The 27,426-nt window shown below is 49.7% G+C and overlaps 2 protein-coding genes across 2 annotated transcripts; one reads left to right on the forward strand and one right to left on the reverse strand.

Moving 5' to 3' along the window:
• Positions 1-7,760: 7,760 nt before the first annotated feature.
• Positions 7,761-20,734, reverse strand: TMEM127 (transmembrane protein 127). Its single transcript, XM_047852799.1, has 4 exons — positions 20,578-20,734; positions 19,853-20,170; positions 10,992-11,156; positions 7,761-10,212 (listed from the first exon to the last, which is right to left on the reverse strand). Exons 2-4 carry the CDS (start codon positions 20,094-20,096, stop codon positions 9,905-9,907), a joined length of 717 nt encoding a protein of 238 aa, XP_047708755.1. The 5' UTR covers positions 20,097-20,170; positions 20,578-20,734; the 3' UTR covers positions 7,761-9,904.
• A 179-nt stretch (positions 20,735-20,913) lies between these two features.
• Positions 20,914-26,420, forward strand: CIAO1 (cytosolic iron-sulfur assembly component 1). The gene is made up of 7 exons (XM_047852798.1): positions 20,914-21,201; positions 21,783-21,931; positions 22,086-22,197; positions 22,300-22,388; positions 22,635-22,836; positions 23,468-23,555; positions 24,430-26,420. Exons 1-7 carry the CDS (start codon positions 21,063-21,065, stop codon positions 24,668-24,670), a joined length of 1,020 nt encoding a protein of 339 aa, XP_047708754.1. The 5' UTR covers positions 20,914-21,062; the 3' UTR covers positions 24,671-26,420.
• Positions 26,421-27,426: the final 1,006 nt, after the last annotated feature.

A 27,426-nucleotide genomic window follows, 5' to 3' on the forward strand; every position in this document is an offset into this window, starting at 1 on the left:
TGTTCCTCTAAAAAGAGAAAAAAAAATCAAACTTTACTGGAAGCTGAAGTTTAGATCTATCCTATCCAGACTGTCTGTTTTTACTCCGGGGATTGGTTATTGATATTTATTTTCCCCAGAAAGCAGGTAAGGAGAAATGGGTATATAACAGAAAATAGTATTTGAAACTTTGAGTCAGGATTTTCCCAGTGATGGCCAGGAGGGGGCTGTGTGGAGAGAGGTTGAACTCTCCTACTGTCTTGCTCCCTTGATTAAAAGCTTAGCACTTCTGCTTTTTTGGTTTTTTTTTTTTTTTCTTTTCTGTTTTTGTTTTGTTTATCAAAATGAGTTCTCAAGAACTTCAGCTGAGCCCCTCTAACCCTCAAATCTAGCCATTGTTCTCCATCGCTACTGCTTCTTCCTTCAGTACATAAACATAAGTCCATCTTCAAAAAAGCTTTGAGAAAAAGAGACCTTTAACTCATCCTCTTTTCAGAGACCACCTCTCTCCTTCCTTTCACAGCTGTGATTTTGTTTTTTAAAAGGATGGCATAGGGGCGCCTGGGTGGCGCAGTCGGTTAAGCGTCTGACTTCAGCCAGGTCACGATCTCGCGGTCCGTGAGTTCGAGCCCCGCGTCAGGCTCTGGGCTGATGGCTCAGAGCCTGGAGCCTGTTTCCGATTCTGGGTCTCCCTCTCTCTCTGCCCCTCCCCCGTTCATGCTCTGTCTCTCTCTGTCCCAAAAATAAATAAACGTTGAAAAAAAAAATTTAAAAGGATGGCATAAATATGCTTGCTGTCTCCATTTCTGTACCAACTTACCAATTCTTCCACTTTAGAATTTTATAGATCAATTTCTTCTACACCATTCTCTCTTCTACTTTTCTGTTGAGGCCCTAACAGTATTCTCTAGCCTGACCTCCCTTCCAATCCGTTATCCACAAACTTTTTGCTTGTGTATCCCCAGAACAAGTTGAAAAACTATTCCCTTTGTATACTTTTGTTGGCCCCAAATTCTTCATCATGAGCTATTCTTGTGTAAGTTAGGTTCTGCCCTTTAGACCTACTAAAACATAAATAGGCGCAGCAGTGATTCATAGCAGGACAGAAGTAGTACATCCAGAATTGGGTATGGACAGGATCAGGGGCACAAGTAAGCTCTACCAGCAGATGACCTAGACATTCATGTCACTTACCGTTTTTGCACCAGCGCCTCTGCCCTCAACTCATACCTATGGTTACATAGGAAGTGAGGTCCCTTTGATCAACTAACAAGGAGAAAAAGCAAAATTTAATTTGCTGATAGGTCTGAATGGTACGTGGATGCAAGTAGAAAATGAACTGTGTCTGTACTATAGCCCCACCCTGAGGTGATCCTGAAAGACAGTGGCCAGGAAAATTCTCCCAAAGGATAAATCCTCAGTGGTGCACCTGGCCATTCACTTTGTGTGGAAATGTAGCAGTAATTAAAATATATATGGACTCACAGCACTGGCAGTTGATTTGGCTGGTTGACTGGGGACCTGGGGACCTGGCAGGAGAAAGAAAGATGGACAAAAAGGGGCACCTGGGTGGCACAGTCAGCTGAGCATCCGATCATGATCTCACAGCTCATGAGTTTGAGCCCTGCATCAGGCTATGTGCTGACAGCTCAGAGTCTAGAGCCTGCCTCAGATTCTGTGTCGCCATCTTTTTCTACCCTCCCCCCCCCCCCACATGCGCTCACTTGCTCTCAAAAATAAGTGCACATGAAAAAAAAAACAGACAAGAAGGTCTGGGAGAAGGGTACCTGGGTGGCTCAGTCGATTACATGTCCGACTCTTGGTTTTTGTTCAGGTCATGATCTCACGATTTTGTGAGTCAAGCCCCGCATTGGGCCCTGCACTGGTAGCATGAAGCCTGCTTGGGATTCTCTGTCTCTGCTCTCTGCCCCTCCCCACTCATGCTGTCTTTGTCTCTGTCAAAAATAAACTTAAAAAAAACAAAAGGTCTGGGAGAGAGAGGAGTATATAGGTGGACTCTGAGTAGACAAGAAGTGTACAGATGCCCTGCAGAGAGTATCTACCCGGAAAGAGGCCCTAAAGAACAAGTAGGAAGAATAACTTACCAGTCGATGGCCCCCAGATGCTATCAGCCACCTCAGTACCAGCACAATGGGTATGTGAATGGAGCAGGAATGGGAGTAATACATGGATCCAAGAACATAGGCTCCACTCACAAAAGCTGAGGCCACTGTTGAATGCCCAAACTACCAGCAATTGAGCCAATGCTGAGCCCCCCAAATGGCAATATTCCTCAAGGAGAGCAACCAGGCTGGATGACAAGTTGACTGCGTTGGATACTCTCCATCCTGGAAAAGGCAACAATTTATTTTGACTGAAATTGCTACATTCTGGGTGTTTGCTTTTTTCTGCCTGCAGGGTCTCAGCCAGCACCAGTATCTTTTGAGTGTTACTGAATCTGACCTATTGACATAGGATCCCATATAACAGTGCATCAGACCAAAGGACCCATTGCACAGCAAAGGAGGCATGACCGTGGCACGTGACCATGGGATCCACTGGCCTTATCACATTCTATACCACCCAGATGCCAGCATGAACAGAAGGAGTAGACTGTAAAGGCATAGCTGAGGTCCCAGCACAGAGATGATACCAACTAAGGATAGGGTACCACCTTCCATGACACCATGTACACTCTGTCAACAGTCAGTATGATGCTATGTCCCAATAAGAACAGATAGGTCCAGAAGCAAGTGGTGGAAGTAGGAGTGGCTTCACGTACCATTAAGCCCAGTGATCCCATTGGGTATTTCTCACTGCACCTGTGAACTTTGAGGGTTTTGAGGCCCTGGTTCCCAAAATGGAAGTATTTTCATCAGGGGCTATAACAAAAATCCTATTGAACTTTAACCTTCAGGTGCCACCAGACACTTTGAGCTCCTTATGCCAAGGGACCAGCAGGCAAGGAGCAGGCGTCACCATCCTAGCAGCAGTAATTGACCCTGATTATCAGGAAGAGCCAGGGCTACAGTTACACAATGGGAGCAAAGAGGAAGATACTTTGTTAGCACCCAGACAGTCCAGCTGGCTGTGTCTTTGTTACACCATTGCTCAATGTTGAGAGTAAATAGAGAAGTGCAGCAACTATGGCCAGAAAAGAACACGGTGACTAGGCACTCAGCATAAGTGCTTCCTGAGGGTGAGAAGCATCGAAAATGCACAGAAGAGGAAGATGATGTTATCTAGTTGGGGCCTCAAGACCAGCTGTTGTGGGAAATGTGGCTTATCCCATGAGCCATCAGCTTCCTGCAGAAAAATCAAGCTGCTCCCAAAACTTATACAAAGAAGTGGATCTGAGTAGTAAACAGAAGGAATAGTGGACACCATGATGTGCCATTGCAGGTCCACCTTCATGACTGAAGAGCTGCTTGTTCCTAGGTACTTGGAGTGTTGTTGGCTGACAGCCCTCAGTTATCAGTCCTCTAGGAATTGCCCTCATGTGATGGAGCTTCCTCGCCCGAGGTAACACCTTCCTCTCTGGGGCATGCATCCAGTGACTTGCTGAAGCCAGCATATAAAGGCCTGGTCCCCCCACCCCAATTCAGGACAACTCAAAAGGCCATCATCCCAGCTTCAGAACTCTGTGGGGTCAGGCCTTTGTGGAGATGACTTTGCACCCCACTTTCTCCCTCTGACCAGGACTGCTTCCTTCCCTTCCTCCATAGGTGTTGAACCAGAGAACACCCCCAGTACCACATCACATGCTAATCTTTATCTCACAGTCTGCTGCCCAGGGAACCCAACTCTGTCCTCAAGATCAATAGTCTGTTTGTCCAGAGAACTGGTATTGGGAGTCGGCTCATGGACTCTCTTTGCCTAGAAAGTGCTAGGGGCCCTGAATACTCCCCTCTCCAGATGTCTTTCTCTGGTATCCCTTAGCAGATGCCCTTGCCCTCTGACCCATGCCTCCTTGTGGCAGGTTCCTTATGCAGGCTCCAGGTCCTAGACTAGACATAATCTCTCCCGGTTTGGGGATCTGGCAGTTAGGAAGCACCAACTTATTGGTTTAGCAGCATTTGTAAAAATCACTTCTCAGGCATTCCCCAGAGAGTTAAATGCGCCCACTCTAAATTAGTTAGGATTTGATGCCCATGCCTTGATCCCTTTTCCCCAGTACTTGGAAAGTAAGTTGTCTAAGACTGATGCAAACCCTGGGTTCCAACGGTCAGGCTAAGAGGCAGCAGTAATTGCCTTCTCCTTGCTTCAAAATGGTATGTAACCCAAAGCTCTATTCATCTATTATTTAGAACGGAAAGTATTTACAATATTTATCCACTTATTCATCCATCCGTATGTGAGATCTTTTCATAGCAGGCAGTTTCCCCTAATTCACAACCTAAAAACAATTCAGGAAAACATGTGTTCTTGTCATCAAGGATACAGCTTGAGCTGCCAGGCCAAAGCACTTCAGGTCAAGTCTTCCAGAACCAGATCAAAATCCCTTCAACAAAAGAGACATCCCGGTCCTTAAACAAGAGATTAGTAACAGCTTAGGGCTGCTTTGACCATCTTCACCACCTTTGGGGAGAAATTACCTGAGCCCATGAGAAGAACGGAGAGAGAGAGAGAGAAATAGTGTCTTGACATCATCATTTGAGTACTTGGATCCCGTCAAGTCACTGTTTCACTTATGCAAACCAATAAATTCCATTTAATTAAGATAGTTCTGTGTTAAGAGTTCTGTATCTTGGAGCTGTAAGTATTCTGACAAAACCTTTGCTTTCCAGGCCCTCACAGGCTGGGTCCCTCCACCTTATTACTCTCCTCCTGTGGGTTATCACCACTTCAAAACACTGACTCATTGCTCCCCCCCCACCAAAAGTCTGTCCCTTTCTTACCGTCACACCATTGATTACATTATTCTCATGAGAACCTGCCCATTCTTCAATGCCTGTATTAAGTCTCTCCTTCATGAAGCCTTCCGAGACCATTAGTCTCAAGGGGCATCAAACTGCTTTTGTCAGGTCTCTGCAGGTCTTGTAGATTTCCTCTTTCCTGACAGCTGGACTAGAAGGCCCTCAAGAACGAGGATTGTATGAATTCATATATTTGCATCCTTCACAAAGCACACTGTGTTCATTTGGTGAGTGAACACTGCATAAGAAAGCAAGTCTCCCTGCCCCTAAGTAATGTAAAAAAACAAGACATAAGGCCTGTGCAACCTAATAGTCTGTGTGTTCAAGTGAACATATGCACAAATTTCTCTCACCACTCTTACTAGAGCACAAAGAAGCAAACAGGTGGGAAAGCATGAATAAGGGACGGCCTTCCCTTTTGAAAACGAAACCCACCCACCACCCCAGTGTTATTCCACAAGGAACCTCTCTGCCAATAGTTGGGGCACCAGAAATCTGGGTGAGAGAACCCCAAGAGGAAGGTAACACCAAGGTGGAGGACCGAGTTACAGGGTCTTGTCAGACCTCGCCATTAAGGGAAGGTCCTTTACAAGGCTAGCTGCCATTTTTGCTACAGAGACCAAGAGAACTGGAAGCTTCCAAACAGGGCTGCCTGCAGGCCCGGTAACTCCAGCCCCATTCTCAGAGCCCTCCAAGCCCTTTTTTCTTTTTTTCTTTTTTTCAACGTTTATTTATTTTTGGGACAGAGAGAGACAGAGCATGAACGGGGGAGGGGCAGAGAGAGAGGGAGACACAGAATCGGAAACAGGCTCCAGGCTCTGAGCCATCAGCCCAGAGCCTGACGCGGGGCTCGAACTCACGGACCGCGAGATCATGACCTGGCTGAAGTCAGACGCTTAACCGACTGCGCCACCCAGGTGCCCCTCCAAGCCCTTAAGTAAGATGGAACCACAGATGTCTCTTTGAAAGTTTTACATCACCAAACTCTCCAGAGACATGGTTGTCCAAAGGGCTGAGGGGCCTCTATGTCTTCTTGAACTCATGTTACAAAGCCCCTCACCATTCACTGTGTTTTTTTTTTTTCCCCCCACTCAGCTGAGTGGGCAGACCAGGCCAACATAAATCTTTGAGCTTTAAGAAACCGCTGAAATCTCTTCTGAGGAAACTTCCCCTGCCCACAGCAGCAAAGCCAAGCGTTTTCCCCAAAGTGAGGAATTGTTACATTAATTCTCAAAGTGGGCACCTAATAGAGTGCCTTCACTTTAGGTACACCATTCAAAGAGTCATTTTCTCCATTCCACGTGCCTCCCAAACGTAACTAAAATGCCACTCCCAGAAAAAAATGCAGGGGAGATTTCGGGCTATTTGGAAACAAGGGCCAAAAAGTTTTTTAGTTCCTTTATCTCCCCACAGAACCTTGTGACCTATGAGTTTAGTGGCTGATGGTGTAGACATCTGTGGGTGAGATGTCAGCTGAAGATTCTCTAGTTATTTTAAGAAAACTGCTCTTCCCCAAGACCCAACCACCTCTTCCTCTGTTCTCCAAGGTTCTCTCCTTGCTTCCCTTCACATCCTGCATCTTCTCATCTGTGAGCCCTTCTAAGCCCACACTGCTGACTCTGCCTCCATGCCATGAGATTGCTCTCTTCCCCTTCCGCAAGCTTCCAGGCCCCCACACCACTTCCCATTTCCCACACCCTCAGGCTCTGACACTTAACAGGAGTTGGGCCTCCGTCACACTGTCACCAGTCATTAAAAGAAACCTGGATCCCTCCTGTCTCTTCTCAAAACCTTTCCAGGATTCCCCACTGCTTTTAGTGCCTTCAATGGGCCTCTCACCTTTCTAACCTCTTCTCTCACTACATCCGGGCCTCCAGTTGTGCTCCTGCTCGCCATTCCTTCAGTGGCAACTCCCCACACCCTACCTCCAAATTCTCACGGTAAGCCTGGTTCAAGCTGCCCTCCTCCGTGAAGCCTTTTGTAATCGCTCAAGTCATAACCAGCCTCCCCTCTTGAGACAGCACTTTCCCCAACTGTCCATTAGACCACTTACTTCACTGCCTGTTTGTGAACAAGACCATCTCCTCAACTAAGAATACAAAATTCTTGGAGACGGGGGCCACTGGTCATCTTGTTTCTTATGGTGCCTAAGGGCGCCTCATATACAACACGGGCCATTTGTAAAGATCTGAAATGAAAGGAGACAGAGCACATCCTAGCTTTCAGGAAAGATGTGTATTCTTCCAAAGGGAAAAAAAAAAAAAAAAAAAGAACACCTAAACAGGCTGCTCCTCAAAGGGAGCCCTAAACCCTTCTGCCATGATATACATTTGGCCTAGTGTGTTGTCGGCTGAACGAAGGGAAGATGGGTGGCCACGTGAGGCGTGGACACTAAAGGCAGGATCTTTCTACAAGTTACACTCCTGGAACTGTCTCCACTCGCATGCCTCTCCTTGTAAGTAAGTAATCATTCCCTGTGGTTTCAAAAGGAAGTGCAGCAACTTCTCCAAGTCCTAGCTCTAAAGAAGTCTATTCCTTTCCGCATCATGGCTGGGGTTCAGAAGCAGCTTTCTCTTCTGCAGCTAACCAACAGCTGCAGAGAAGAGCTCAGGGTCTGAAGACAGGGACCGGGCTGGAGGTGTCTATTGCTCCTACCCTTGGGACCCTGGTGTGGAAGGTCTCAGGATTGGGGGGGGGGGGGGGTCTTAGGGGTGAAAATGCCTTGCATGGAGTAAGCACATGCAAGTCCCTTCTTTTCTTTTTATTTGATTACACGCTTCATCAATTTCTCCTGCTTCTCTAAGAGGAAGGGAACAAACCAAATCAGGGAAACTGCAACAGAAAAATGACAGGGAGCCACTGGCATTTACATTCTTATTTGTAGTTTGTTTTGTTTTGCTTTTTAATTTTTTTTTTCTAGAAAAAAAAAAAAAAACACAACCAGGGGGATATATATGACAAACTATCAGTGTCAGGATGGCAGGGAAAAAGAGAAAGGCCAGAGGTATGGGGAACTAATAAAAAGTGGGTTCCAAATCACATGGAACGGTCCACAGGGTCATGTCTGGGTCCTCATGAGATGACTGGTCACTTTGGCATGCGTGTTTGGTGCCCGGTCTCTTGGTCTGCCTGCTTGGACACCCACGGTCTGAGAGAGCTGGCCACACCCTGGAGATCTGCCAAAGGCAAACTCGGACTTTACAGACAGACGTAAGACTTAATTTAGCTCCTTGGCTTTGTGCTCAGGTATCATACTGCGGTCTTTCTTGCCGAAAAGTCTGGAAGAGTGTGAGAGTCACCATGGGACACACGTTGGCACCACAGTGAACTCCAGGCAGCCGCTCACTCGTGCGCAGACATGGTCTTCACCTCCCACGCAGGCATCTGTCCAGATGTCCCCAGGACGACAGGCTGAAGAAGGACGAGACACAAGACAGTCCCTTTCTAGCCCCAACTCAACAGTGGTATCCATTCTCCGGTCTTGTTTGGTCTGTTGCCCGTGAAAGGAAATTGGGATCCAATCTGCTTTTCAGCTCGGCATTGGACACTGATTCCAAAGAAGCCCGGCCATCTGGATCCACGCTGAAGATCTCTCACGTTTCTCCCACTTGTGCCCCAGATCTCAGGGAAGAGTTTCCAGCCAGACCCAAAGCTATGTGTGGCAAACAGGATAGCCAGAGTGATGGCTGGGCAAGGAAGAGCCAGCGGCACACTCCTAGACCAGACAGAGTACATTCGAGAAGAGAAGAGGGGCATGCAGCAAGCCGTTGCCCCAATTCAGTCCAGGGGACACACTGAGCCTGAAGGACACAGCCAGGTCCGTTAGTCTGACAGGGTGGTGTTGACACCTCACGCGATGGGACCCCACTGGTGGCGGTTCCTATGTGGAGAGTGGCGGGTTTTCTGCCCTACTGTGGCCCCTGTTCCTGCACGGAGGCCAGGTTACATCTCAGTGCCACAGTCCTGAGGAGCACCACGCTGGCCGGCCAGCCAGGCCACAGTCCTCAGCCCCTCGGGGGCTGCCAGGGCTCTGGGTTCCACAGGAAGGGCCCAGGGAGCCGGGTCACTGCAGGGGAGGGAGCAAGGGAAGAGGCTGCATTCTGCTGGGAGAGGTTCAGGGAGGAACTACCTGGGAGGAGTGGTGGCCCCAAACACTGCGGAGCCGAAAGGAATGGGATACGTGTCTGAAAAAACGACAACAGTCTGGTCGCTAGTTTAAAAACAATATTGTTGCTGTTGGTTGGTTTTGCTTGATCCTTCTAAAACCACTCACGTTTTAAAAGGTGAAGGGGCTAGGGAGATTTGGCCCCCCTCACTCTGATCCTTTATGGGCACCAGGGGGGCCTCAGGCCCACGCCAGCTGCTGCTCTCTTTGCCTGGGCTCCAGTCACCCAAGCAAGGGCAGGGCGGGGAGAGCGCTGGCTCTGCTTCCCGACAGCAATTCCTTCTTCCCATAAAACCAGAACACACGTTATGGGAAGTCCAAAGACTAAAGTGCAGAGAATTCCGTGGAGTGGACAGCCCGGTACTGGGGCCCTCCAAGAAGGAATGGGGGGGTGGGGTCAGTCCAGGGTTACAACTGTGGGACAAACACGGACCGTTACGAAGTAAGCCTGCAGGGCATAGCCCCCTTTCCCTTTGCACCTGCTGACACTTCTATCTGGGACTGTCCACTGTCAGCAGCATCCCAAGGAAAGTCCCAGTTTCGAAGATACGGCCCATGAAGGGAGAAAAGTTGTATGACCATCCCTGGTTGGTAATGACTAGTGACCGCGAAGGGACAGGAAGGTGACAAAAGGGGAAACAGTGCATTATATAAAATCTGCGAATCCCAGGTTTCGAGAGCAGGGATACATGAACAACCTTAAAGGCAGAGTCTCTCCTGGGAAGGTTTGGTGAAATGGTCAGGATCCTACCAGTGAGGCCTGCTGGGGACAGGAGCTCCTCTGGGGGTGAGAAGCGCCGCAGAGTGGGGAGGGGCTGCTGTGGCAGAAAGCCCTCGGCCGGCATTAGGGTGTGTAGGCCGGGGGCGGCTGGAATTGGTTGATAACCTCATACTCTGCTGGGTAGGGCTCGTTCTCCTCCATCTCGGAGAGCAGCTCTAGGGCCTGCTCCTCCTCCTCTGTGGGGTAGTGGCGCAGGAGGTTGGCTGCTGTGGCCAGGATCGAGGCTCCACCGGCTCCTGCCACCAGGTAGAAACTAACAGCAAAGGTGACATAGACCTGGGAGCCATGGTACTTCTTATGTTGCTGCTGCTGGGCCAGGATGAGTTCAGAAGCCCAGTAGGAAAAGCCGATGACGGTGGCACACTGCAGGACTGGGGGACAGAGCGACAGCATGGGAATTAGTAGGCACCCTGCAGCCAGGATGCTCAAAGAACCAACTGCAGCCTCTCCGCCCAAACCTCATTTTCAGAGAACCTGCCCGGCTCCAGACACTGCCATGGGGAGCTCTCTTGGCCAGGAAAATTCTTGGGCTGGGGCTGGGCCCAGATGCCCGACCCCTTCTTGGCCAGTCAGTCTCTGCGTCTCAAGAATTTGGAATTGGGATATCAGGCTGCTATAAGTCACTGTGTGTTTGAAAGGGATAGACCAGCTCATGCAGTTTGGGGGTGGAATCGGCACCACCACAAGTCAAATCAACACAGCAGCCCAGTCATGAGGGAGGACAGAGGCTGCACCTAATAGAGAAAGGTGGCATGCAGGGAAGCAGGAAGAGAGAATGCGATGAGACCAGGTATTCCAGGGGAGATACAGTGAGACAACCCGGTTTCCTTCCCTGCTTGTGCCAGGCCCCGTGAACCCCAGCTGAGCTTCGACTCCAGTTCTTAGAGAGCACAGAGATTTCTTGTGGAATACGAACAATATTCCCTCTCCACAGCTGGGCCGAGTGGCTTTGTGGCCCTGGCAGGCATAAATGCGAATGAAAGAAACAAGCTGCTATTACAACTCCATGCTTTGTGAAAGGCTAAAGCTGAAATAAGAATCTGGAATGGTGTCTGCTCACAGAAGCCCCTAGGACCCCAACTGCAACTCCAGACGGGGTGCCTCCACCCTGTGGCAGTTCCTTCCCCACCGTGAGCAGGCCCAAGCGTACCTGTAAGGATGTGGGCGAAGGCATAGCGACGGGTGATCTTCAGAGCTGGATGCTTGGGCCCAAAGACATCTAGGAGGAACGCAGAGAGACTACACAGGATGCCCAGGAAGCAGAAGGCGGCGATGACCCGCAGGAGCAGTACTGTCTGGGGATTCATGCAGAAGTCTGTAGGGGAAGAACCAGATCTTCAGGGCCCCAAGAAACACCCTGGTGCAGAAAGCCTCCCGCTGGGAGGCGATTGTCCCCCTCTACCACAGTCCTGGGGAACCAGGGGAGTACTGGACCGAGCAGTCTTGGCTCCTGCTCCAGCTGGCCTCCACAGGAGATGGAACAGCAGACAGGAACCCTGGTCACTGCTCCCATGAGCCTCAGGTCCTTCTTCCCTTTCCAACAAAATCAGCCTGAGTGAAGGGCTCCACTTCCTCGTGCTTGCCACCCTCTGCTAACCATTTGTAAAGACCTTGACGATTAGCCTGACATGGTAACCCACTCTGCTGAAAGCGTGCTTTGGGCTGGCAGGAAAAGCCCACTGACTTCTGAGCTGGGACGGCCAAAGAGGCTAAGGCCAGAGGCCGATTAATGTTGACTGTCTATCTAGCCACTCATTCATTCCCTTGTTCAAAAAGAAGTTGAAGCAGTTTAGAAAAACAGAGAATTAAAAGAGTGCTAAATAAACCAGGAAAGATGGCAGACTAGTATGTCACATTTATTTTTGCTCCCTCCTTGCACGCTACTAAAACAAAAGAAAAAAAATTTAAGGCATAAACCCACACAAAGAGGAGAGGGGCAAAACAAAATTCTGGAAATTAAAAGGAGTTAGAACTACTCAGAATGGACTTAACGCACCAGATAAGCCCAAGTAGCCCACTAGATAAGCTTTTCCCAGATGGGGGAAAAGCTAAGAAGCAATTCGTTTACGCCACAAAAGCCTAACAGACTCAGAAACTGACAGCCCCCGACACCTTCTAAAATGAGGGCAAAGCCATTGAGGGGTGCATGCTCTACCCAAACGAGGGAGTGAACCAAGAAAAAGGAAGATGCTGAAACAAGAGCCCCAACACTCAGAGTCCCCAGGGTCATGGAGAAGGGAGGTCCCAGGATGACAACCATCACCAGACACAAACAGCAAACTTCTAGGACTTTAGAAACTTCTTTAAAAAAAAAAAATCATCTAGACAACACTGTTCCATTGTATATCTATGCAAACTACTAGAGCTCCCAGAATCACATAGAATAAAGGCCCATCCAAGAAGAAACCATTTTAGGCTTTGGTAGAAAGAAATGGGCCTTCACTAACTCTCCCCCTTCTATTCTAACCATGGGCAAATTCTTCTTTCATTTAGGCCATGGGTCACCAACTGATTTAGGGCAATTTGGAAAGGGCCGGCAGGACTTAGACTATAGGCTTCTTTCCTGAGTCTTGATCTGACGCTGAGGCTGACAGGCTGTGGGATGATGGTCATCAATCTAGTTCACATGAAAATCGCAAGGGTGCTGGCTCAGAGCATGTTCCCAGGCCCCAGAGATTCTGAGCTCTCAGCCTGAAGCAGGGCCTAGGGATCTGGATTTTAGCAAGCAGCCCAGGTAATTCCCAGGCAGGTGGGCCAGGCCTTACATTCCAAGAAAGACTGACCCCAGACCTATGACGGAAAGTGGACTGCTGAAGAATAGTCCAGGAACCTGGAGAGATGACCTGAACCCCACAAGGCAGGCTCAAACCAACAGACACTGGCATCACTGGATCTTGGGCAGAGGGTCTGGCCTCCCACCCTGAAGAACCAGACCAAGAGGCTCTGGGCCTTTGTGACAGCATGCATTCCCTGCCTCAGGCTCAGAATTCACCCGGCAGATGTTGGCTGAGCTCACACAGGACTCCTATGCCTCCATCTGGCTGCAGATCATTCATTAAGCCGCCCCAGAGCTATCTGCCGCTCTCTTGTCAGCTGACCATCTGTTTTGGGTCCAATCATCCAGCCTGGGAAACCGTCTGCTGCTAAGAGGCTTGCCCATGAGTGAGCTCTGCCAGCAACCAGGACCAGCCTTCGCTTAACCCAGCCCTGCATCGCCTAAGACAGCGCTATGGCCTGAAGGACTCTAGAAACCCACAGGCCTCACTGAAAGAAAAGCTCGTGGAGGCAGGAGGCTGTCTCCTGCCTTTGCTTGAATATTGTTAAAAGCTCTCTGAGACAGTTCTTCTTGGGCTCCACATGGCACATAGCAGGGACGGGACAGGACGGGACAAAAGTGTTCTTCTAGTGCTTCCAAGAATAACCTGAGAGCGGCGGGGTGTAAGGGCTGACATCACACTCTGCGCTGCAGCAGGCTGTGTTCTGATTTCAGCAGCATTACTTAATGTGGCCAGACACTCTGAGTGGTGCTTTAATTGTGGTTCTTAAAAATCAACTAGGGGCACCTGGGTGGCTCGGTTGATTAAGCATCTGACTTCTGCTCAGGTCACGATCTCATGGTTCCTGTGTTTGAGCCCCACATGGAGCTCCACACGGAGAGTATGGAGCCTGCTTGGGGTTCTCTCTCTCTCTCTCTCTCTCTCTCTCTCTCTCTCTCCCCCCCCCTCCCCCACTTGCACTTTCTATCAAAATAAATAAATAAATAAACAAACCAAATTTCGGAGTGCCTGGGTGGCTCAGTTGGTTGAACATCTGACTCTTGATCTAGGCTCAGGTCAAGGTCTTGAGGTTTCTGAGTTCAGGCCCCACATCAGGCTCTGTGCGAAAAGCACCCAGCCTGCCTGAGATTCTGTCTCCCTCTCTCTCTGCCCCTCCCCTACTCACACACACGCACGCACATGTGCACGCGTGCTCGCTCTCTCTCAAAAATAAACTTAAAAAAAAAAATCAACTACATTTTAACAATTAGTTTTAACTGAAAAAAGTAATACATCAGTGCTTCAGACACTTTCTTTGGCTGCATAGGGAGTACAGGATGTTCGTTTTATTACCATCCTTAAAAATGTACATTTATTATATATACTCCTATGTCTTATGTTTCATAATACACTTACTTCAATAATAACGAAGACTTGCACGTGATAAAAAGCTTCAGAGAGGACGTCCCTCCCCTTCCAAATGCCCAACTGCCCCACCCAAGAGACAAATATTATTGGTGGTTTCTTGTGTACCCCTCCAGGAATAGCCTGTATGCACAGATGGGTCATACATTATTTTAGTTGGGGCACCTGGCTGGCTTGATCAGTAGAGCATGTTACTCTTGATCTTGGGGTTGTGAATGCAAGCCCCACATTGGGTGTAGAGCCTACTTTAAAAAAAAAAAAAAAAGTGTTACTTTAGGTAAGCCTCACTCCACACTGGGGGACTCATCACACAGCTCAGATGAGGAATCGGAGGCTCCAGGAGGTCAAGGGACTTCCTCCAGGTCACACAGCAGAGTTAAGACTCCAAACCCGCATCAGCCTCCCTTGCATCATGAGGCTTGGAATCACAAAGCACCAGACTTAGCCGTTTCATTCTTTCCTAATGGAAGTAATCAATCAAATCCTAAAGAGCGGTATTTGAACGAAGGGTCAGAAGTTAATACGAATGCTGTCAGAGCCATCCTCAGAGCCAGTGGCTGCTGAGCTCACTAACGGAACAGCTGGAAGCATGAAAGCTCTTCTAGGCAAGAAAGGTTTGGGTCATTGAGCCATGAGAAGTGGGAATTACTGGGCAAAACCTGCTCGGTGTGGTCTGGGCTTCTGCAGCCATCGGTCTGGCTCTTGAAAGCAGTGGGGACGCCAGAAAGGCACCGAATCCTGGACCGACCACAGACTCTGTGTTACCTTGAGCAAGTCACTTAACTGCCCTGCTCTCTCATCTAGCAAATGAAAGCAGTACCACCTGCTCCCTCTATGAAGGGGTGTGCTGAAAGAGTCAACTCACACCGTGCCAGGAATGGGCCTGTACGGACTGCCGCTGGCCCACTCTCTCGGCACTGGGGCTGTTATGGCTGGGCCACAGCTGGGTCATCCCCGGCGTGCCTTTCCTCCTTCCACTGGTACGTCCTCCTCTGCACATGTCAGCCAGTGTGGGCCAGGGAAAGAGCCGACTAAAGCCAGACTGAGAATCTGCCCACAAGAGTGATAATGTGGTACAGAGAAAGAGCTTTTGACCCAAAATTCAAATGAGTTTTGTTTCAACATGACTGCCTGTGAGTAAACCCTCAGGCGTGGTGGGGAAGCGAAATATAAACTTCCCTTGTAGGAGCGCCTGGGTGGCTTAGTCGGTTGGGCGTCCGACTTTGGCTCAGGTCATGATCTCATGGTTTGTGGGTTCGAGCCCTGCGTTGGGCTCTGTGCTGACAGCTCAGAGCCTGGAGCCTGCTTTGGATTTGTGTATCTCCCTCGTTCTCTGCCCCTCCCCGGCTTGCACTCTGTGTGTGTCTCTCTCTCAAAAATAAATAAAGAAAGAAGTAAATAAACATTAAAAAGTGTTTTAAAAAATAAAATAAACTTCCCTTGGAGTGATGTTTACAGATACCCCAGGAGTCTGCCTCATATCCCAAGAAGTCTTTCATCAGAGAGTCTCCGAGCACACAGAAAAGCCAGGCAGAGTTATTGCAGACATGCTTAGAACTCAACTCAGACTCTCCCAGGGTCAGGATCTCAATGTCTGTTTCTCTCCAACCCTGCCAGACATCAGTATGGCAGGGAGGGCAACGAATATCCACTCCCTTGAGGGTTGCTAAAGGGAAAAAAAAAAATCCCCAAATGTTATGTATGTATTATTTTTTTTTAATTTTTTAACGTTTATTTATTTTTGAGAGAGAGAGAGAGACAGAGCATGAACGGGGGAGGGGCAGAGAGAGAGGGAGACACAGAACCGGAAGCAGGCTCCAGGCTCCGAGCCATCAGCCCAGAGCCCGATGCGGGGCTCGAACTCAAGGAACGTGAGATCGTGACCTGAGCTGAAGTCGGACGCTTAACCGACTGAGCCACCCAGGCGCCCCAAGTATTATTTTATTTGTGGAGAGAAATGGCATATGGGGCAGGGTCCTAATTTTAAATTCAAACCAGTGGTACAGTCTACTACACTCTAGTAAGTCAGAGAACACATCCTCTTCTCCAGTTGTGCTGTTTATTTTGGTAATTATTGCTGACTGTCCCCTCCAGTCACCAGGGAAGAAGGCAGCTGCTGTGTAATAGGATCCCAAGGAACTGACTTTGCCCAAGGTCACTGGTGAGTCACTGGGCTGGATTTGTTTTGAAGGCCCTGGCTCTTCCTGTCTACCTGCCCATTGCTCTCACCCCCTCCTCCTGCAGGCAGGAGGGCTAAAGTGGCTTCTGGACAGTTCCCTTCTTCTGTCTCATCCTCCATCCCTTCGCCCCTCACTGGAGTCCCAGCGAGTCAGAGGCACTTCCCCATTGCCCCATTCCTTCTCAGAGTTCATCTATCCCACCTGCACAGCTCACTGTGACTTTTTAGCTTCCAGACAGGCTTCTGACACAGGACTCCAACAGGGCCCTCTAGTGCCTGGCTGGGTATTACCACAGATACTAAAGGTTCTAGCTGAGCTGCCCCTGGGGACAGGCCCGGCAGGCATTGAAAGTGCCAGCTGCATTAGTCACCACTCAGCAGGCACACTGGCCCTCCCTGGAAGGGCCTTGATCTTCGTGGCTTGTTGTCAACTGTGATTCATTGACTTCAAATCCCAAACTTCCTCATTCTCCAAAGATGCTTCCTGAAGCTGTGAGCTGCCCTTTGCTGGCCACACTTGATAGCAGGGACCGGGGCTCAGAAGGAACAATTATCTGGGGCTCTGCTGCCTGGGGCCACTAGCAGTCTGAGCATATCTATGGACCTGGGCCCAGGGTGAAGAGCTGTGTGAGAAGCAGGCACCCCCTGGAGAGTGGAAGAATTCAGGACCAAATCTTTTGAGCCAGCCAGCATTTGCCAAAGCCTTCTGGGGCTCTGTGAGTGACAGCAAGAGGGTGAGTGGCTTTGCCTCAGGATCACCAACTTGAGCTGGAATGCTGAGGCCACGAGGGATAAGCAGCACAGCTTTGGCTGGGCTTGTGAGAAAAACTCTACTAGAATGGGGAGATAACAAGCCTTGGACAGCTCCAATAGAAGGAAAAAGAAACCTAGAGTGCGCAAAGTACGGTGCTAAGAGTGGAAGTCCACCACCACCTGAGCCTGAGACCTTTGTGAAGTGAGGTTAGGACGTTAGGACAGTACTTACCAAAGAAAGATATTCGGAAGAAACTAAAGGCAGACATGGAGTGCGCTTAGCACAACGCCTGGGACTCAAGAAGGGGGGCTGAGAAACAGGAAGGCACTGCTCCAAACAAAGCCTGCCGGCCCCATCTACTCCCCTTCACCTGCAGAGACCTGGTAGGGCCTGTTCTCCCTCTGGTAGCAACTATAGGCATCAGATCTGTGCCCCGCAGCTCTGCTCCCTCCGGAGATACGGAATATCCCAGGCTTTCATGCTAGGACGTGGGTTAGGCCCTAAGGATCAACATAATTGCACAGGAAAGCCCATGTCTAAAGGCCCACGGGGTACCAAAAACCCAACAGGTACAGAGAAAAGGAAGAAGAGAAGCCATCAGGGACCTCCTGATTCCTTGCCTTGTTCTCTGAGAGTTCATGAGGTACCACTGGCACCTTCCTTATTAATGGACGCCCACATGTTCCTAGCTTGCAATGGCCAACAAGGTGGCCACAGAAAAGTAGGTTGAAACTATCCATGGGGTAAGATCGCTAAATGCATGAGTAAATGTAATGTAAAGATTAAGGCAACGTGCTTTATAAAAGACCAAATCTGGCTTGAAAACTACTTAAAGAGGGTAAATATATACGTCAACAAAAGAGAACCTGCATCAAGAATTTGTTTTTATTTTTTAAATGCCTTTGACAAGGATGCATACCAACGTGGACCACTCATGAGATCATTCTCTATGACACGCAAGTAAAACAAAGGTGAAGAAACATAGGAGACAGCATCATTTTATACTGGACGCGATAGATGTCAGCAGCCTCAGCTCTGCCCCCAGTTGTGTGACCCTGGAGAGATCACTTCACTTCTCTCAGACACAGCTTGCTGGGCCTCTGAAATAAGGACATGGGACCAGAGTGCCTCTCCCTCCATCACACAGATTCTGTGAGCCTCTCCAGGAATGATTTGAAAGGGGGGAAGCACCATGAACTCTCTCCCAGTTTGCAGGGGGACAGGTTACACTGGAACAGCAGGTGATCAGTGGCAAAGATCTAGATGAAGTAATGGAAAGGCAGCAGCTGTGCTCCAAGGTAGGTAGTGTGCTGAGGGTAAAACCGTCCAGGCTCTACTCAAGCTGGATGGCTTTTCTGCCACCAGCTACACGCCAGAGAAAAAGCTGCACGTCACGAGGCCTCCATCATGTGTATAACGTGGGTCTCAGTGAGCCCAACCAGCAAATTTCATCACGGTGAAATGTAGAAGTAAACAAGAAACCCCCATCCTGTTCTCTACAAAACTATCCTAAAACATCGAAAACTCCAGAGAGATTCAAAACAGCAAGAGAGGGGCGCCTGGGTGGCGCAGTCGGTTAAGCGTCCGACTTCAGCCAGGTCACGATCTCGCGGTCCGGGAGTTCGAGCCCCGCGTCGGGCTCTGGGCTGATGGCTCGGAGCCTGGAGCCTGTTTCCGATTCTGTGTCTCCCTCTCTCTCTGCCCCTCCCCCGTTCATGCTCTGTCTCTCTCTGTCCCACAAATAATTAAACGTTGAAAAAAAAAAAAACAGCAAGAGAACTCTTAGAGAAAGACATTAGGCTCTAAGGATAGGGTTTTTCAGACTAGGCCTGCAGAAGTGGCATATAATCCAAAGCACAGGAGAGAATTTGACCTTTTCACTAAATCCCAGTGCCTGAATCCTTAAAGAGGCAAAGTGGAGATAGCTAATGCTTCCGATACATAGGGAAGTAAACATCTGGAATGCATCACAGATGGGGGTGGCCCAGGGAGAAAATATGAAGACCTTCATAAACGGTTCAAAAGACCTTGGAGGTAATGAACTGTGCTGTTACTAAGGGCTTTTGGGGATTCTCTGACCATTTTGGGGGTAGAAGCCAGGCAAGTGCAGTCCTGCTTCCCACCACACAGCCTTTACTTTCATTACTGGGAGACAGGGCTGGGCAGGATAACCTATGAGGCTCCCTGGGACAGCCCCCCACCCCCCCATGCCCACACCCACCTCCGGAAATTTTGGTCTCCCCTGTGCCCAAGTAAAGAGAACAGTCCCTTTCTCCTCTCCTGGCCACCGGGCTAGGAAGCATGATGAAGAACAAAGCAATCTTACTTCACTCGAGCCCACCCGCTTGTCAAGGTTCCAAGAGACAAATTCCGATTGTTTTACCGAGGGGGCAATGGAACTGACTTCTGGTTATCGAAAATGCCATAAACTCCCTTTTTCTCTAGCAAAAACCCAGTTGTGATAGAACTCTAAAATATCTATTGAAATCTGGCCACACTAAAAGTTCCTCTTCCTCCCTCCATCTGGCTGCCCCCAAAGAAACCTTCCTATATTCCGTAGGTTCCTCATAAAGGGGCAGCTAATTGTGATGCCTAGCACCCTTATCAGTTCTCGATATACAGCGCCCTTCCTTAGGCAGAATCCTAAAATAACAGCAGTCCAGATTAGCACGGCGTGAGAAGTAGGTGCCTGGCTGAATAACATCAGAATTAATGAGGGGCCAGACCCCAAACAGAGCCACCTGGTGGGCATGTACACCAGGCAAGAATGGGGGTGTTTTCTTAAAGCCAAGTGCCTGCCCCTGGCTATCTCTGCTCCAGCCCGCACCGCATTCTGTTCTCCACCAAGGAGGTCCCTATCGCTCAGAAAGAAGAGGGCCGGCGCGCAGCGCCCTCACCTTTCAGCAGGTCCGGGTGCACGTAGCCCAGCACGTCGGAGACCCCCAGCTCCTGACGAGAACAGGTGCCACCGTGGATGTGCAGCCAGGCAGGCTCCGCGAGGGCAGTGCACAGCGCCGTGATGGACAGGGCACCCGGCAGAGCCGAGGCCAGACTACGCTCCGGCTGCTTGGGCAGAGCGCTGCCTCCAGGGCTCCTCCGCCGGCGCCCGCCGGGCAGCCCTGCGCCTCCGGGGGCGTACATGCCCGGGACCGCCCGCCGTCGCTCCGCGGTCGCTGCTGTTCGCCGCGGACCTCCGCAGGGCGCGCTGAGCCTGCCTGTCCCGGGGAGGAGAGCAAGGCAGTGGGTTCACGGAAGGGGGGGCTGGCGCAGCGCTGTCAGGGCCCACACTCGAGAATAGGGGGTGGGACCTGGGGCCAAGCCTAGACAGGAGAGCTGCAGGGAGTCGGGGGGCGGGGACAGGGTCCTTGGAATGGGGCTGCGGAGGTGAGGAATAGGGACCCGGAGAGGGATGAGGGCCGGCCAGGTCTGGGCAGGCCAGAGTAGAGGCGCTAGTATCTGCTACTGATGAGAGAAAGATCCGGGGTCTCGGCCAGAGAGTGCCGAGGGGTCGAGGACCGGGCTGGGCCGCGGGGATCGGGGACCCGGGATCTGGAAACAGTCCTCTCGGGGTGCGACCTGTGGCCAGAAAGGAGCCTCCCCTACACCGACTCCTGTTCCTCACCGGTCAGCAGGCCTCAGGGCCGGTATGGCGCCGCTCAGTTCTGTCAGGGGCTCCGCAGCTGCCGGGGGCCGAGCGATCTCAGGCCCCAAACCCGCAACGCCCGGACCGACCCGGGCCCGATCCACTTCCGGCTTCCTCCACCTCTGCCTCCGCCTCCTCCGGCTCTCCGCCCCGTCCCCCGCGCGCGTCACAGCCCGGGCGCGCCGCCGGCTCCCTGCGCAGGGCCTCACGGGACTGGTAGTTCGAGACTGTCCCGCGGTGCTTTCCTCTTGGGGTGGGGGGAAATTGACTACAACTCCCAGAGGGCAGCACGGCCGCAGCAGCGGGCACTTCAGTTCCCAGGAAGACCCGGGCCTTCGGGCGGAAGTGGCGGGACCCGAAGGCCTTGGAAGGCCGGAGTGGGCGTCGCGGGGGTTTGCACCAACTGACTCGTAATCGGCGCTCCTGCATCTGCCCATCTCCTCCGCACCCTGCTCCGGGTCGTCATGAAGGACTCGCTGGTGCTGCTGGCCCGCGTCCCGGCACACCCGGACTCCCGCTGCTGGTTCTTGGCCTGGAACCCCGCGGGAACCTTGCTGGCGTCGTGCGGTGGTGACCGTAGAGTCCGCATTTGGGGAACAGAAGGTCTGTCCCGGCCTCGCTGCGCGACCCTTGCTGCCGTGGGTTCCGCGTGCGCGTAGTGTGGGTGCCGGGCTTAGGGAGTGCGCAGCCTTGGGGGCAAGCCGACCCTGAATGCGGTTACAGGCTAAAGAGGAGGAGGGAGAGGCCGCCTTCAAGTTGGCCACTCTGGGAAAGACTTTTTGGGCAAAGGAGTCGGCAAGTATTGGAAGCAAAGACGTCAGTAGGCTGGAACTGTCGAGGGGATTGTGATAATTGCTGAGGCCGGAAAGGGAGAAGAGAAGGGTGGTAGGAATGTATCGTGCAGAGTAATTTGCGACACAGGGGTGAAGTTTAAATTTTATCCTGAGAGCATTTGGGAGCCATTGACAGTTTTAAATCAGGAAGGTGACTCCTCAGGTTTGTTTTATAAGGATGCCTCCAAAGGAAGTAGAGGAAGTTACAGCTTTCTGAAAGCATGTTGTTAAATATGCCTGTTGAGCCCAGCATGGCTCCCGCACTAGCCCCTATTATCTAACGGCATTGATAGTGCTTCTGCACGTTCTAGTGCACCCAGCTCCAGAGACTGGCCTGTCCTCTGCTTTTAGGTGACAGCTGGATCTGCAAATCTGTCCTTTCCGAAGGCCACCAGCGCACTGTGCGGAAGGTGGCCTGGTCTCCCTGTGGCAATTACCTAGCCTCTGCCAGTTTCGATGCTACCACGTGCATTTGGAAAAAGAACCAGGATGACTTTGAGGTAACCAGGCTGGATGGGAGCAGGATTGTTGCCTTTTTGCTCCCTAGGGCTATTTCGGGAACCTGAGCCAACCTGGACTAGCTGGGCTATACCCATGTGAAGAACCCCAGGGGTCTCAGCTGTTTGATTCTTATCTCTCTTCCCTTTATCACAGTGTGTAACGACTCTGGAGGGCCATGAAAATGAGGTCAAGTCAGTGGCCTGGGCTCCTTCTGGCAACCTCCTTGCCACCTGCAGCCGAGATAAGAGTGTGTGGGTCTGGGAAGGTGAGTCTAGGTCCTTCCAGACGCAGTTGCAAGCCAGTGAACAGACTCTATATCCCTGACAGGGTCAGCTGGTGGGCTCCTTTTTTTTTCCCCTTCCCACAGTTGATGAAGAAGATGAGTATGAATGTGTCAGTGTCCTCAACTCTCATACACAGGATGTCAAGCATGTGGTTTGGCACCCAAGCCAAGAGGTAAGTGTGAGGTGAGCTGTCTCGTTGGGAAGAAATTTTGGTGTGGAGTGTTATGCCCAGCCTTCCTTTCCTCTTCAGCCTCAACCTGGCTTTTATGGGGGATCTCTATCTGTGGCTAAAAGTATTTTTAATCCCTTTATAGAGACAGATCCCTGGGACTGTCCTAGCTGGGAGAGATCTTGGAAATAGGCACTTCCTGAGCCACAGAGACAAGTGCTGTGTTCCCTCTCTCCCCCACACCCCCAGCTGTTAGCCTCTGCCAGCTATGATGACACAGTGAAGCTCTACCGGGAGGAAGAGGATGATTGGGTATGCTATGCCACCCTTGAAGGCCATGAATCCACGGTGTGGAGCTTAGCCTTTGACCCCAGTGGCCAGCGCCTGGCGTCTTGCAGTGATGACCGTACTGTGCGTATCTGGCGCCAGTATCTACCAAACAACGAGCAAGGTGAGGGGCCAGAGAGCTAAAGGAGACTCCTCTTTCGTGTGGTTTATAGTCTACTAAGGGTCTGAGACATATAGATGAGTCACAGCAAATTGGGGTAGAAAGGGCATGTGCCACGAGAGGGCTCCCAAGTGAGTACGGGCAGAATCAGGGAAGACTGTGGAAGAGGAGCCATTTCATCTGAATTTGAAAGTGTACAGGATTTTAACACGAGGAATTTAGCATGAGAATTCTGGGTGAATACAGAATAACATGAGCAAAGGCATTGAAGGCGTAAAAGCCTAGATTTATGTCAGGAACCCTGATTCCTTTAATTGGAGGATAGGGTGTAAAGGATTCTGGGAGAAATAAGGCGGGTTGGGTGGCTGGTTGGTGGCCTTAAAAGACAGGCCAACTAGTCAGACATAGTCTGTAGCAAAAAGTTTTTAAAAAACAGGACGTTTCCTTCTCAGCATTCTGGAAAAACCCCTGTCTGGCCACCGTATGTAAGGCAGATCAGTAAGGATGGGGACAGAGGAACGAAAATGAGGTCTCAGATTGAAGGTGGGGGTAAGGGAGGGCAGACTAGGATCTCCTCCCCTGAGATGCCCGGGACACAGACATGTCTTAGGCTCAAGAGAAGTCTGTTGTGCAGGGGTGGCATGCAGCGGCTCTGACCCCAGCTGGAAATGTATCTGCACTTTGTCAGGCTTCCACTCCAGGACCATTTACGACGTTGCTTGGTAAGACCTCCATCCCCACATCCGCCCATTTGGAGAGATTTTAGAGAAGTCAAGACCCCGTGCATCTCTCTACCACCTTTGAGAGTACATGGAAATGGAGAGCAGCCACTTTCATTTATTGAAATCGGGCAGACTATCTAGCTCAGAGCTGGCTGGCCTGAGGTTCACAGGAGCAGGGAACAGACTTACAAACCCAGGCCTGTACCTATGTTAACATCTAGGCTGTGAGGGCAGCACCAGCCTTGTGGTAGGGGTGGGTATGGGGGGTGGTCACGGCATCATACCGTCCAAAAATATTTATTCTTGAAATTGGGACTCATGGCTGGGGTTTTTATGGTTGGTAACACTGACTCTACCCTTATGGAGTCTAGAAAAGCCATACCATTCATCTAGGAGAGTCCGTCAGAGGGCCGTTCTGGCCATAACTATCTGTCTGTAGGAAAAAATCCTAAGCAATGAAAGAGTTGATGTGCATCTAAGCTTTATTTATATTAGCAAACGTTTGGGAATAACGAAAGTGACCTTAAATAAAGTATGGTGAAGTTCAGTGGCCTAGTACTGTTCAAAAAAATGGTTAAGAATAGCTCACGACAAGGGAAACTGCTTAGGCTAAGTGAAGAAAGTGCAGCTCAGAATCGTGGAGTTTTGGGGTTGACCGGGGAAACCCAACCTAGATGGCAGCACTTGAATTCAGGGGGGACAGATTTGTGGCTGTGGTTAGTTAGGGAAGCTTTTCAATAATAGGCATTTAGCTGAGGCCTGCAGTTTGGGAAGAGCTGGCCAAGGACTGTAGAACCAATCTCTTGTGCCTAATTTGCCAGGGTGGGGATGGAGGAGCCACTTGCATACTCACTGATGCACATGTTCCTCCCAGGTGTCAGCTGACAGGGGCCCTGGCCACAGCTTGTGGGGATGATGCCATCCGTGTGTTTGAGGAGGATCCCAGCTCAGATCCACAGCAGCCCACCTTCTCCCTGACAGCCCACTTGCCTCAGGCCCACTCCCAGGATGTCAATTGTGTGGCCTGGAACCCTAAGGAGCAGGGGCTCCTGGCCTCCTGCAGTGACGACGGGGAGGTGGCCTTCTGGAAGTATCAGCGACCAGAAGGCATCTGAGCTACCTTGACCTTGGAGAGCTACCTTGACCTTGGACAGAATCATGGCTTCCCAGAAAATGCCGTAAGACTTTCCCAGCCCCAAGAGGACCTAGAAAAGCATCCTTGACCTTCGCTTAACTTGGCTCTCTTCCATTCACACTTGGGTAGAAGTACAGAGTCAAAGAACTGCTCACTCTCCCCATCCTTTGACATGGGACCCTTGGTAAAGAACTACAGAACATCCGGTGCATTGTGGTCATGCCACAGATCTTGCTTGCTTGAGGGCAGTGTTAAGTTTTGGGGGATGAATATAGTATTTATAATCACCTTATTTCTATGTAGAAAGGATGCCTCTTAGGCCTTTCAGAAATTGGAAGCTTTGTAGAAATAGGTCATCTGAGTCCCAAGTCCAATTTTATAAGGACATTCACAATTTAAAAGAATTCCATGGTGAGTCCTTTTCTGAAATTGGTCCTGCCTTCCTGATTTCTGGGTAATCCTTACAGATAAGACGTTCAAATCAAGGTTGGAGGAAACTTTTTAACGTAGGCCGGTTTAGAGTAAGATACACTTCTGCTTTCCCTTAGAAACCCTCGTGTATCTTCTGTGCCATATGCTGTGGTGGCAACTGAAAATGCTGAAAAATAAACGAAGACATGAACACTAAAAGTTATTATTGGCTAGGCTGTACATTCTCAGTGGGGCTAAAAATTAGTTTCTGAAAATTTTAGCAAAAAAAATCTAAGAGACCGTTTGTGACTCTCTAAAGGGCCACCAGTTATTAAATGTTCATGGTGGGGGCAAGTAGGAAAAAGCTGGCTAATAAGGCTCATTAGAGGCATAATGAAAAAAGGTAGAGAATCACTCCATAGGCAATCAGTTCTTCAGTGTCACCCAAGTTGTCTTCTGCAAGTCACTTCCAAATGGGTTTTGACTTGAGGACCATCCTCAGAGCTATAGCCTTCGCCTGATTTTTTACACCACGAAAATTATGACCTTAGACTTTGAAAACACACCTGAGGCAACACCTAGCACAATAGCTCTCAGAGTGTGGTCCCAAGAGCCTTTCAGGAGATCTGAGAGGTCAGCTGTTGGCACCTTGGCAGGAATCAAGGCAGTGGCAGCCAATACCAGTGGTCATGGTCTTCAGTCGCCTTGCTCTCCTGGTAAAAAAAAATACTGGTAACCTCACTTAGAAATATCCTGGATAGAACCAGTAAAAAGTTTGTTAAATCTTGACCCCTAAGAATGAGCTAATATTCTGACAGTGGAAAGCATGATAAAGCCATTCTGTACACTGAAGGTGGTCTCGACAAAAAGTTGTACAGTTGAGTTACAAGCTGAATTAGGTCTTCATGGCATACCATTTTTACTTCAACTAGCAAATTGTTATTTAGAATTGGCTATTTGGCAGACATTTGCTGGGAAACAGATGGAATGAGACTTTCACTTCAAGGGAAACTGACAGTGTTGCCAGTGAAAAAATAGAGCTCTCAAGCAAAAATTAGACTTGTATTGCCACCATGAACTTGACATCTTCCCAACACTTAAGACTTTTCTGATGAGATTGGTGGTACTAACAGATGTGATTTGTATGATGAAATGGGTCATTTGGAAGATTTGCCTAAATCCATGAACCAACATTTTTCAAATGAGTAAGGCGTGATGTCACGAAATCATTCGTGGGTAAGAGATTCATTCAAAGCGGGTTTTAACAATAGAGGACAAAAAGTTTATTACCGATGAGGTTTCAGATTCCACATTGCCTTTAAAAAACTATCACTTGCCGGGGCGCCTGGGTGGCTCAGTCGGTTAAGCATCCGACTTCGGCTCAGGTCATGATCTCACGGTCTGTGAGTTCGAGCCCCGCGTCGGGCTCTGTGCTGACAGCTCAGAGCCTGGAGCTTGTTCCAGATTCTGTGTCTCCCTCTCTCTGACCCTCCCCTGTTCATGCTCTGTCTCCCTCTGTCTCAAAAATAAATAAAGGTTAAAAAAAAAAACTATCACTTGCAGAGTCTCGCCGTAGTATCTAGTAGCCAATCGCCTGAAAGGCTTGAAAAGCCCCTCCCTTTTCTGACTTTATGTCTGTATAAAATCAGCTTTACGTCATTTCGCTTCAACTCAAAACAATATACAAAATTGTAGAAACAGCTATGAGAATGTCTTCCATTAAACCAGACATTAAAGATCTGTAGGGGCGCCTCGGTGGCTGTCAGTTAAGCATCTGTCCAACTCTTGATTTTGGTTCAGGTCATGATTTCACAGTTCGTGGGATTGAGCACCCCCCACCCCCCACACACATTGCGCTCTGCACGGACACAGAGCCAGCTTGAGATTCCCTCTCTTCCTCTCTGTCCCTCTCCCACTTGCATTCTCTCAAAATAAAAAAAAATAAAAATAATTGTAGAAGTGTAAAATGCAGTCTTCTCCCTGGATTTGTTTTGGAAGGTATTTTTCATAAAAAATTACTTTTAAATGCATTAAGTTTTGTTTTAATCTTTAGTAAAGGTCGACAGATGATAACATTTCTTTGGGGTTCTTAATTTTTTGTAGTGTAAAAGGGGTCCTAAAGTCATATTATTTGAAAACTACTGGTTTAGAGAAACTGAAAATTATCTCTAATTTTATGCACATTTATTCCTAAAGAACGGAAGGCAAGAATTTGAAGAGGAAAATTTGTAAATCTAAGATCACAAAATTGCTTTACCAAGACTGGGCCCTACCGAGCTGGTGCATTTTAATCCCCTTTTTCTGCTACTGCCTCCTTAAGGGAGG

Source organism: Prionailurus viverrinus, chromosome A3, assembly GCF_022837055.1.
Source record: "Prionailurus viverrinus isolate Anna chromosome A3, UM_Priviv_1.0, whole genome shotgun sequence".
NCBI lineage: Eukaryota > Metazoa > Chordata > Mammalia > Carnivora > Felidae > Prionailurus > Prionailurus viverrinus.